The sequence below is a fragment of the Equus caballus genome, chromosome 15 (genome assembly GCF_041296265.1).
Source record: "Equus caballus isolate H_3958 breed thoroughbred chromosome 15, TB-T2T, whole genome shotgun sequence".
Lineage (NCBI taxonomy): Eukaryota > Metazoa > Chordata > Mammalia > Perissodactyla > Equidae > Equus > Equus caballus.
This window is the reverse complement of record NC_091698.1, coordinates 33,168,272-33,179,914: the sequence shown is the minus strand read 5'-3', so window position 1 is coordinate 33,179,914 and position 11,643 is coordinate 33,168,272. Positions and strand designations below refer to the sequence as shown.

The 11,643-nt window shown below is 49.6% G+C and overlaps 1 protein-coding gene across 1 annotated transcript; it reads right to left on the bottom strand.

Moving 5' to 3' along the window:
• Positions 1-515: 515 nt before the first annotated feature.
• Positions 516-10,478, bottom strand: FABP1 (fatty acid binding protein 1). The gene is made up of 5 exons (XM_001497720.7): positions 10,282-10,478; positions 5,907-6,127; positions 4,163-4,335; positions 2,771-2,860; positions 516-635 (listed from the first exon to the last, which is right to left on the bottom strand). Exons 2-5 carry the CDS (start codon positions 5,971-5,973, stop codon positions 585-587), a joined length of 381 nt encoding a protein of 126 aa, XP_001497770.1. The 5' UTR covers positions 5,974-6,127; positions 10,282-10,478; the 3' UTR covers positions 516-584.
• Positions 10,479-11,643: the final 1,165 nt, after the last annotated feature.

Sequence of the window (11,643 nt, the reverse complement as noted above, 5' to 3'; positions counted from 1 at the left end):
AGCCTGGGATAAAGTGCGGTTCAGAGGAGTCCTCCTTCTCCCACATTCTGCCTCTGCCCATTGCACGGAGGGAGCTTCCACCCAAGCTTCCTCTGTCCTTCTGGTACCTCTTGTAGGCTCCTTGCTCAGCCCTCCCCTAAGGGGGTGAATTGTCCATTTGGGAGGGTCAGTGCCTGCTCTTTTCATTCCTGTCCAGCATTCCTCCTCTCTGTCCCCACAGGGAACCACCCTCAGGGCCAGCACACTGCACACCCTCTTGCCCAAGCTCCTTGCCTGTGGGGATGACTAGGAAAGATCATTCTAGGGCTGTTCTACAGATCCAGCCACATCTCGTGTTCTTCAGAGGGTCACCTGAGTCGGTGTTTTGGGATCTGCTTTCAGGCTGAGAAGCTTCCATCAGACCTGACCCGGCAGGATGGAACATGCGGATTATCAAGGTTTACAAAAATATAGGTGATCAGTGCCCACTGACACCAATAGCACCATCAATGAAAAGCCATTAAGAAGAAAAGACATTTTTTTTAAACGAATTCACTTTACTACCTTAGTTTTACACAGTAAAAGAATATGAAATGCAGACTTGTCTAAATTCTCTTGCTGACTCTCTTGAAGACGATGTCGCCCAGTGTCATGGTCTGAAAGTCAGAAAAGAAATCGTGAAATGTTCATCTGCTGTTGAATTGTAAAAGATAACCAAGCCTACAAAATAGCCCCAGATATGCTAACATATAAAACAATTCATGGATTCCTCTGTTTTCTATAGGGCCAGAGGAAGGGTTGGCAATTTTTTCTAAAACCTCATGCTAAGTCTCTGTTACTTCACTTCCTCACTTGGAGAATTATCCTGCCTTTTACTGAATCCCTTTCTATATCAATGCCTGTGAGAACAAGACCATCCAAACAAGTCCAGTCCAATCCAATTTCTCGAAGGTTCATTGAGTGCCCACTAGGTACCAAACATGTGTTGAACACCAAGGACACATGTACGTGGTAACACTTAGGCACCCAGCCTGGAACATGGTAGGTTGTGCAGTTTTCCTCCTAAAGAGCTGTGAAGCACACAAAAACATCAGATTCATTGGATTCATCAGTTTTTGTGTTTTTGAGGGATGTTCCTTTCTCCCCACATCCCTCCCCCTTGCTGGTGGCAATGACGTGGGGTAATGTCATCAGGATTAAAAAGGAGCCCCTTAGCTCCAGCAGCAATGGAATGGAATGGAAAGATCCAGGTTTGAATTCTGGTTCTACAACTCATTAGGTGGGTGACCTTGGACAGGGTAATCCCTCAACCTGCCTCCCTCGCAGGAGACGAGAGGATTAGCAGAGATGAAGCATATCAAAGGATGTTGGTCAGGACCGAGTCCAGGACAGGCTCATCTCTCACTCCCTGCTGGTCCCTTTCTACTCGGCTGTGAATGTGCCAGGGTAGGGGTTGGGGACTGTGTGTTTCCTGATTGACTCACACTCTCCCTAGTTGAGGGATTTCTCCACTTGAAAAGGTTATGATGGACCCCTGGGGTGGTGTTCTGGCCTCTGTTACACCCTAAAGCACACCCTGGGGGCAAAGAAGAGCCCAGGGGACATAACTGCAGGAGAAACACTGCACTACTCACCCCCAAATCAAGGACAGGCCCTGGCCGACAGGCAGGCACCAAGGCTGATGTGGCACACACAACTGGAGTGTGCCAGACTGAAAGCTGCTGTAAAATTGCCATGAATATGATTCTCCTTACAAATGCCAAAAGGGCAAAGGCATTTGCTGAGCGCCCTGGGTTTGCAGGGCAGGTGGAGGACTCTGTGGCTTGTTGGTTAGCGCTGAGGCAGAAGGGGAGAGTTATAGCTACTAATACCGCAATCTCATAAAACAGAAAAGGCAATGAAAGAGCCCAACTTTTGGCCAAACAAAGCCTTCCTTGTGTGTGGGTGCTGCATCAGCGGGAAGGGCTGCTCCATGAATCAGAGGCCCACAGGAGAGAATGAATGGATTTCTGCCCTCCAGCCTGTGAGCGAGCCTTGGGGCTACATCCCAGCGGAGACCTCGAAAGGTGGGCTGGGCTATGGCTCTGCATGACCCTGGGGGTCGCCTCCTTCCGAGCACCTCTCTTACCCCATCTTATCTGGGTGTTAGTGAAGGAAGGGGAGAGGAGACAGGGGATGGCAATGAGGAGAGAAGGAAGTAGGGGAGGTTGGGGGGTTGACCCTGACCTGCAAAGTGGTGGTTGAAGGACAGCCTAAGAGAACTCAGGAGGAACCAGCTGGGGCCGCTGCCAGCACACGTGGGGCTTTTGGTGAATTAGAAAGGGTTGCCTCTTCCTCAAGATACTACACTTCTATCTGTTGGAAAACTACCCAAATATACTGCACTGGTTTTGTCAGAACAAGATGCCTTACTGGCATGCACTGCAAGATTGTAATAAGTATACAAATCTATACTGTCTATAGTGGGAGTAGCTCCCCCTAGGGTTGGGCCCTGTACAACCATGTATGGCAGCCCTGTGAGACAGACCCGGTTCACAGGAACCCTAGCTCTGCCATTTCCTGGCTGTTTGTTGCCTCAGTTTCCCCATTTAAAAAGTTCAGGTTGTTGGGAAGATCAGAGATAACGTGTGTAAACTGCCTGGGACATCACAGACCCTCAGTAAGTGGTAGCAGAGATTGACAACAGGAAAGGCAGCAGGAGGGCTGTTCCTCACCCTTCAGCACCTCCCCCCACCCCGCCATCCTCCCTGCTCCAAGCACTGGGAGCCAAAAGCTCAGAGCACCAACTTACATTGGTGATTATATCACCCTTGAGTTCTGTCACAGACTTGATGCCTTTGATGGTTGACACCAGTTTATCACCTTCCATGTGAGTTATTGCCTGCAGGGGACAGAAGAGATAGCCTGTGAGGAGGAGTCTGGGGAGGGAGCAAGAGCCTTGCTAATGAAGCTGGCTCCCCTGCGTGGGTCTCTGCCTACAACAACCAAATGGCTCATCTTTGTATAATGCCAACACCCTAGTTCTCTGGCTCTAAACAGAGGTGAGGTGCATTTAAGAACTAAAGAGGGGCCAGCCCAGTGGCGCGGTGGTTAAGTTCACACATTCTGCTTTGACGGCCCTGGGTTTGCCAGTTCACATCCTGGGTGCAGACCTATGCACTCCTTGTCGGGACATGCTGTGGTAGGCATCCCACATATAAAGTAGAGGAAGATGGGCATGGGTGTTAGCTCAGCACCAATCTTCCTCAGCAAAAAGAGGAGGATTGGCAGCAGATGTTAGCTCAGGACTAATCTTCCTCACAAACAGAAAACAAAAAAAACACAAAAAAAGCTAAAGAAAATGTCAGGGCTTCTTTTGTCAGCCTTTTAATTTATAGTATGTCATCTAGAAATCAGCATAGATACCTAAGTGGTCTCAAACACAAACACTAAAATACAATGGAGTAAAATCTCAATTCTCCAAGCTAACGGAGGGAGGTCGTAGCAAAATTCAAAATACTGGCCAGTTGGGAGAACACATCTCCTTGCTTTGGTATATATTATTCCTTCCAGTACATTTATCTTTCATATTATGGTCTCCTTTTCAAACTTTATGCATCTAGGAAGAGGTAACTGAAACCCAGCAGGGAGCAGAAGACACTGGCCAAGATTAAAAATTTGCCTCCAAAGTGGACAATTGGAAAAGGCCCATGGAAAACCCATGATGGCCTGCCCCTTACTATGGGCATATGGAGAGAATTTCCCTCCTAAAAAATTGATCACAGATTTCCCGATTGGTAATGTTATATCTGGAGGAGCAGAAATAGAGAGCGATCGGAAGAGGTAAAGAGTCCAACATGCTGAGCCCAACGCACGAAGTTGTCTGGAGGGGAGGAGTGAAGACGGCTGCTCAGTGACATGGGTTGGGCTAGGGTGTGTGGAGTTTCCAAGGGAGGAAGAGAGGCTCCTGGATTCTCAGCCCAGAGCACCCCTGGGCAGTCTGAGGAAAACAGGAGTGGCTTCCCTACGAGCTTCTTCCCTAAGAGCTGTCTTTGTCCCTGGGCCTGTCACCCTAGAAGTGGGTTCAGAGATAAGATATCCATGTTGGGGATTGTGAGGTGGGAGCTTTGAGGGAGGAAGTCCCGGGGCCAGCCTCCAGGGAAAGTTCTGGAAGCAGAGGGTGACTAGAGGGGGCACCTCCTACCTTGACCTTCTCCCCAGTAAAGGACTCCAGCTCAAACTCCTCCCCCAAAGTGAACTCGTGGTGGACCACTTTGGGCCCTGTGGTGATGGTGATCTTGAAGTGATTCCCATTGTGCACGATTTCCGAAGTCTCCTTGAGGTCCTTCCCCTTCTGGATGAGGTCATCGGACATACCTGGTGGAAACCATTTGAAGTTTAGAGACAGGCAGAGGTGGGAGTTGCAAGGTGGTGGTCAAAAGAGAAAGAGACGGGGGGTGGGGTGGGGATGCTGTGTTTCCCCAGAGGCCACAGGTAAGCACTGGAGTCCTGTGGGCAACATGGGCCTTGACCTCTGAAAGGAAGGTCAGTGGCCTAGCTTGGCCTGACCTGCTCTGCCCAACAAAGTTGTTTTATAACTTGCCAGTTGGTTTATAAAATAGACACTCCTCTGGCCCGAAGAACCTTTCCTCTGTGAGCACCCTAGCTCTCACTCTCTTGCTCACTCCTCTTCCTTCAGTGCCCAGAGACTTTGCTCTCTGAGTATAAGAATTCCGTCCTCCACACCCATGGGACCATACAGTTTATCTTCCAAGACAGGTCACTCCTGAGAGAGAAAGGGGGAGCTATTAATAATTATGCCAGGACAACATGCACACACCGGGACTGTGCCGGGCAAACCTCTGTCGTCAAGGCTCTTGAGGAAGATGTACCAGGAGTCCCTTACCCTGGGACAGGGCTTAAAAATGTCAGAGCATGTCCACGCTGTTACAGGAATTGAGGTTCATAAAAACCATGTGCATGACCTCAGAGGTGGAGGGTCCTGTTGCACAGGTGGGGGACGTGAGATGCAGAGATGTGGCGGGACTGGCCCTACAGGAGAAGAGCCAATCTCTCGGCGGGCCCCAAAGCTCCTCCTCTCTGCCTTTGCTGTCTTCCCCACCCTTCTCCTTCTTGGCACCCTTCCTTGTCACACTACCTCTTTGCTCACAAGGTTCCCTCTACTTGGAGCACAATCCCCTCCCCCAGTCCCCTAGTGGACACCTGTTCACCCTCCAGGACTCAGCCTAAGGCCCACCTTCACTACCACCAAGACGTCCCCCTGACTCCATGAGCGTCACATCCTCCTATAAGCGACTCTGAGGGGGAAGGGGGTTAAAATGGGGTCTTTGGGAAGCAGTGGCTGCTTTAAATCCCAACACAAACCCTTCTCACCTGCGTGAACTTGGTCAGGATTACTTAACCTTTCTAGGCCTCAATTGCCACAACTGTAAAATGGGAAAAATAATACTCGACTCAGAGGTTTTTGGTGAGGAGTCAATGGACATTGCATATCAAGGGCTTTGCACAGTGCTTGGCACTGAGTCGGCCCTCAGTACACATTAGGGAATCCTTTATTGCATTGCTTTCTTCTCTTTTTCTCTGGCTCATCGCTATCTGTCTCCCTAGCGTCTGTCCAGCACGGTGCCCAGCAGCTGGTTGGCCTTGAAGGAATGAATGAACTGAGTCACATAGCGAGGTACCAGCAGAGGTGGCTTCAATCCAGATCAGACCCTAGTTCAGAGCTCTCCCTTTATCTATGGGGCGGCCTTGTCCAGTGAGTATAGCACAAGCTGCAAGTGACCAAAAAAGTCAACAACACGGGCCTGGTCCATGTAGACCCCGAACTTATCCTCCAATCCCAACATCGAGACCCTGAATAACCATCATTTGCAGGTCAGACCCTCGCTGCCATGACCCCAAGCCTTGGCGCCCAGCCCAGCACTCACCGACTGCCTTCATGAAGGGCTCAAAGTTTTCCTGGCTCTGCAGTTGGTACTTGCCGGAGAAGTTCATGGTGGCGACGGGGCTCCCTCCACAGCTGATCTGCAGCTCTGCTAGCCCAGCTGCCCGGTGCGGACTGATTTATAGGGGGGCTCCTTCCCTTTCGAATATTGGCCAGAGGTCAGTAGCTGTTGACTCCTTTATGTCCAGGTTCAAACATTAACTCCTGAGAGCAATGGTCAACGATAAAAAAAACAGGATGGGCACAGCAGACGTTTGCTCTAGTTCAGCAAACATTGATGGGTGTCAATCAAGTTCAAAGCCTATGGCCCTGTAGCCTTGAAGGTGCTACTCTCCCATGAAATGTGTGTGCGTGTGCATACATGTCCATACACACACACATATACATATACATATATAGACATATATGTTCGTGTGTGCATATAGGTGTGTGTATCTAGATCTACATATAGACACAGAAAAATACTGAAGAATCCCTTTAAACTCAAAACCTCACCTTATTTACATAATCTTACGCTCTTTTCCCATCTTTATCATTACGCAAACTTAATTCTTACAAGGTTGTCATCAGCCCCTAGAGCTGTTTTTTTTGTATTCTGGAAATTCCTCCTTGATGATTATAGGCTCCTCCACAGTCAGATCAGTCTCCTTTCTGAAGTGTTACAGTGGAACATACTAAAGGCAGGGGTCAATCACTTAAACCAGCTGTGTGGAAACGAGGTGCACTTTATTAGGCAGAAACAAAGTAGGGTAAAGAAAGTAGGTAGTACCTGCTGGGCTAACCGAACCCGCCAGGGGCGCCCATGACTCCGTGCATGCATTCACGCTGCTCCGTCTCCCCTTCCTTCCCTTCCCCCCATATTCACCTCCTCTATGGATCCTCTGGGCTCTCAGAGCACTTTGCAAATATACTCGTCCCTCGATATAGCAGGCTATTCGTTCCAGAATCCCCCGTGGACGCCAAAATCCAAGGATGCTCAAGTCCCTTAGGTGGCCTTCAGTATCCACAGGGTGAACAAACCGCGGAACGTCCCTTGGTTGAACCCACAGATGCGAAACTTGCGGAAACGACTGTACCTACGTTCTAATTCCTACTGGGATTATTTCTCTATGTATTCTTTCTCATTGTACTTCTTGGTGTGCCTAATACCTGGCGCATAGTAGATGTCCAATTAATGATGGGTCAGCAAATAAAAGCCGTCCAAAGATAACGAGGCCACGGCTTGCCTTATTAAAGGAAAATAAGAGATATCGAGTAGTCAGGTTGGCAAACCCCTTCAAATCACTGAATCACTGGGGCTTGGCAGCAAGGAGATTGGGGTGTGTGTGTGTCTGTCTGTCTGTCTGTCAAACAGAGCTGCGACTTGGCTGAGAGTCCAGTGTGAGAGGATGTGAACAGGGCTGGCAATCTGTGACCCCAAGCCGGAGAGGCATCTACTCTCTCCCCATCCCTATCCATTTTTTCTCCTTCCTCTGCACCCCTGCTCTGCCATTCTAGCCTATGCCCGAGTTGATGGGAGATTCCAGACAGAGCTCTCTCTGTTTCCTGGATGGTTCCCTCCCCTGCCAGGGGATCCCATCTGTTCTTACCTGGAGCACAATCACCAAGATGCTCACTCACTCATCTGCCAAACAGGCAGTCCCCCGTCTCTGCGCCCTAGAACAGCTGGGCTGCTGGGGTGTCTGCTCTCGAAGCCTGGCAGCCCTCAGGTTCTGGTTGCGCATGAGGCAGGGGACATGTGTGTGGATGGGGGATCAAAGCCACGGGAGCATGGGGAGCTAGGACTGACACAGGCATGTGAGCCCACGGTGCTGGCACTCTATCATCACAATCTCCTCACACATACTCTCCAAAATCTCCAGAATTTAGAAAGGTGATCGAGAAAAGCACCTTAAAATTCCTCTCCTCCACCCACCTGCTCAATGCCGGAGCCCTTCTCCAGCATCCCTGACAGGTGGTGTTAGCATACACCCCGTCACAGAGAGATCACTACCTTCTGAGCAGCATGGGCAGAGAACACTGGTTGAATGTGCTGTCATGCAGATTCCGGCCCCAGTAAACCTTCCCCTCTAAGTGGAGCGGGGTGCTCTGCTCTGCCCTCCCTGCTCGGTCCTCCTCTGACAGTGCCCAAGACACAAAGCACGTTCCAGGCCATGGGCTGGGCCTGTCCTTGGAGAACGTTGAGCAGGCTTGAATGCTGAGAACTCACGGCCATTTTTAGTCACCACAAATGCCCTAGCATCTGAACAGGAGGAGGAAAACTGGCTCAAAGGACGATAGGCGCATCCACCGGCTCCTCTCCTCTTGTTTTGAACCTTGACTATGTACCTTTTAACATGTCTCATTGTGTTGCGGGGTCCATATTAGATCCCAATCTCCTTCAGGTGGGACAATAATTTTTTATTTTCATATATGTAAGGTCGAGAAATATCCATTATCTCAAGAACTGGCATCAGAATTTCTCTTGGAGAGGAAACTGTGTGTGTGTGTGTGTGTGTATGAGTGTGTGTGTATGAGTGTGTGAGAAAGAGAGAGAGAGATAGAGTGAAATTGACTGGATAAGCTGCTTGGGAGAGTGAGTGAGACCCAAGATCTGAGTGTCAGCGAGGGCTGAGATGGCAAAGGAAGTGCTGCCATGCTGTGCGGGAGACCAGGAGAGGCCTGGTTGTGTCTTCTTTCTCCCTCCTAGCTGTCGAAGGAGAAGAAAGAGAGCAATGCACAAACAGAGAGGAGAGGGGCCAGGGAGAAGGTGTAGGGTGATGGGTCAAGACACCCCCAATGGCAGAGAGGCAGGAAGAGCTTCTAGGAGAGCTAATGTTGAATTTGAAGCTGCTCATTTGCTGCAAAGTGAATCCCCATGCATCCTTCTTTAATTCCCTCCCCAACTGCCTCAAATGCTTCAGTAAAATAGAAAAAAATATATAATACAGCAAAATGTAATACATGAATCAGTATGTGTGCCAGCGGTAGATGATGAAGGTCTGAGTTTCATTTCTGGATTGATGCGATGGGGCTGAGGCAGCATACCTAAAACAGAGTGTCCGTGGGGGTCCCCAGGATCCCCAGAGATCTTAGGGAGATTTGAAGGAATTCAAGATAACTTTATCCAAATCCTAGCTTACTGTGCAATCCCAGATGGCATCTGGGTTACGTAGGCTAATCCTCATGGGGTAATTGCTGGTGTGTCTGTCTCATGACTGTGCAGTAGGTGAGCCCAAGGCTAAATTCAAGTCATACCTGAGACCCCACCTACCCCAGCACATACCCTAAGAATTCTTCAAACACTTGTCAGGGAGCAAATCATTAAAAACTTCCTTAAACGGAGAGCACAGAAGCTTTGCAGTCTGAAACCAATGAACTAATCACCAAGGAAATGGCAATGATAAGGCCATTTACCAGCCCCCATCCCCAGCCATCAGGTGCTCTGTCTGGGAGGACCTACTTGCAGTGCCCTGGATGCACCATGCTCTCTCATGCAGCCACGGCCTGCCCAACATCCCTCCTCAGATAAAGGGATACCTGGCACATAAAGTCCACATCCAGACCCTCTCCCCTTGACTGCAGATGTCAAATGACACGCCCCACAGTGCTGATCTCTGGGATCTAAGGTGGAGAGTGGAGGAGGTCGTGAAAGTTTCTCCACAGGGCGTGGCAGCACCAATCCCAGAGGCCTCTCGGGAGCCTGGATCGGCTACGCCTTTTCTGGTGTCTGAGGAAGAGCAGCCCTGGGAGCCGACCCTCCTGCCCAGCCCTGTACTTCCTGCCTACGTGGTCCAGGCAGCACCCGGGCATGACTGACTCAGGCTGGTCAAGGGGCTGGCACAGACATTGAAAACCAGACAGCTCCAGCGTCAAGTGGACAGCCTGATAGATGGGAGAGGCAGGTAGACCGAGCTGACAAACACGAGGCGAGGACTTCCTCTGTCCCCCAGATCCCAGACAGGGAGATTCTTAGGCAACCCCCAATGGCCTCCTTTTGGCCAGATTTTGCGTGAGTGTGTGAGTCTTCAGGCCTCAGAGGTTGGTGGCCATTTCCAAATTTAACACCTGTAAGTAGTTTTCCAGAAAATCAAGAGAGGGTAATGACATCTCCTGCCCACAAGCTAAGTAAACACGAGAAGAGATAAGCTTAACTGCAATGACAAAGTTCAAGTGGCTTTCAAGAAAAAAAAAAGATTCCACTCCCTGGGCACAGCTTCTGATTTTTATCTACCCAGAGACTCCAGCCCCGCTCCAGCCCCCACTAGACTTCTCTTCTCATATTCCCTACTCAGATGAGCAGCATGGAGGTATGCGAGGCGAGGTGACATGCCTCTTGGTGGCCAGGATATGAGTGCCATTGATTTTAGGCCACGTACCTTTGCACTTGGATCTGAGCCCAGGATGTCTCTAGTGCCAGTCTGCCCGTTTCCTGGATGTTTCAGGAGGTGCCCTGTGAGCCCGTACTTCTGCTACAGGCCGGGCTGAGAAGAAGGGCTGGGTTTGAACCCAGCTCTTCTCAGGATCACCTGATGTGCGATCCTGGACAAATCCCTCAGCCTTATGAAGCTCCACTTTCTTATCTGTTAAATGGTCGCGACATTCTCTGCCTTGCGAAAGCGCTGTGTCAACAGTCAAGTCCCTCAGGAACGTGCAGCTCATATCAGAGGGAATCAGAGAACTTTGCATTTGCTTCTGTCAGGTGCTCAGGGCACCCCCCCCCAGGACTAATTTTTCTGTTTATCTCCTGTTTTGGGGACAGGTTTCCCTCCCATCTCCCTGGGCCGGTGGGGAGGGTCTCCAGTCCCCCGTTTGCTATGGTGCAACTGTACTACCAGGCATCTCAGTTCCCACTTTGTATCTGTTGTGGGCCCGTGGCCTCGTCTCCTGCTCCTGAGGGGCATGAAAACCCACACTCCTGGCCATCCAGGTCAATTTCCCGGCAACCATCCCGGTGCCCCAGCCCCAGCTCATTGCTTACTGCTCTGACTCTGTTCCCTCTGTGTTCCTGGCATCTGAGGACTTTTTTCTTTCTTTCTTTCTTTCTTTCTTTCTTTCTTTCTTTCTTTCTTTCCTTCTTTCTTTCTTTCCTTCTTTCTTTCTTTCCTTCTTTCTTTCTTTCTTTCTTTCTTTCTTTCTTTCTTTCTTCCTTCCTTCCTTCCTTCCTTCCTTCCTTCCTTTCTTCCTTCCTTCCTTCCTTTCTCTCTCTCTCTCTCTCTCTCTCTCTCTCTCTCTCTCTCTCTCTCTCTCTTTCTTTCTTTCTTTCTGTCTCTCTCTCTTTCTCTTTCTTTCTTTCTTTCTTCCTCAGCTGTATACCTGAAAACCTGCTACGGTTCAACCTGCACATTCTAGTCATGTGGAAGGAAGAGTTTTCATCAGTTCAGATGGCCATGTCACAGATCCTGGAAATCTTGTGTTTTTATTATGTGCGGCTTTAAATCCTTTTGGTGGGATTTCAGGATGTACATCCTTCAACAAAAAATTTTGAATACATTCTTAAGCCATGTTTTTCATATGCCTATTCTGTCGGTTCTCAGAGACAGAATTCCTTAAAGAAATTCCTTCGAGAATGCCCCTGTATCGACTGTCCAGTACCTAGAACGGGACCTGCCTTCAAACCGTTCAACATCCTTAGTGTTTTCAGAGGTCTGCCTGCTAGCAGAACCCACCGAGGGGCGAAAGTGCAAATATGTCAAATGAAAATTATGGGCAGTGGTTTGCACCGTAGAAGGTATCACACT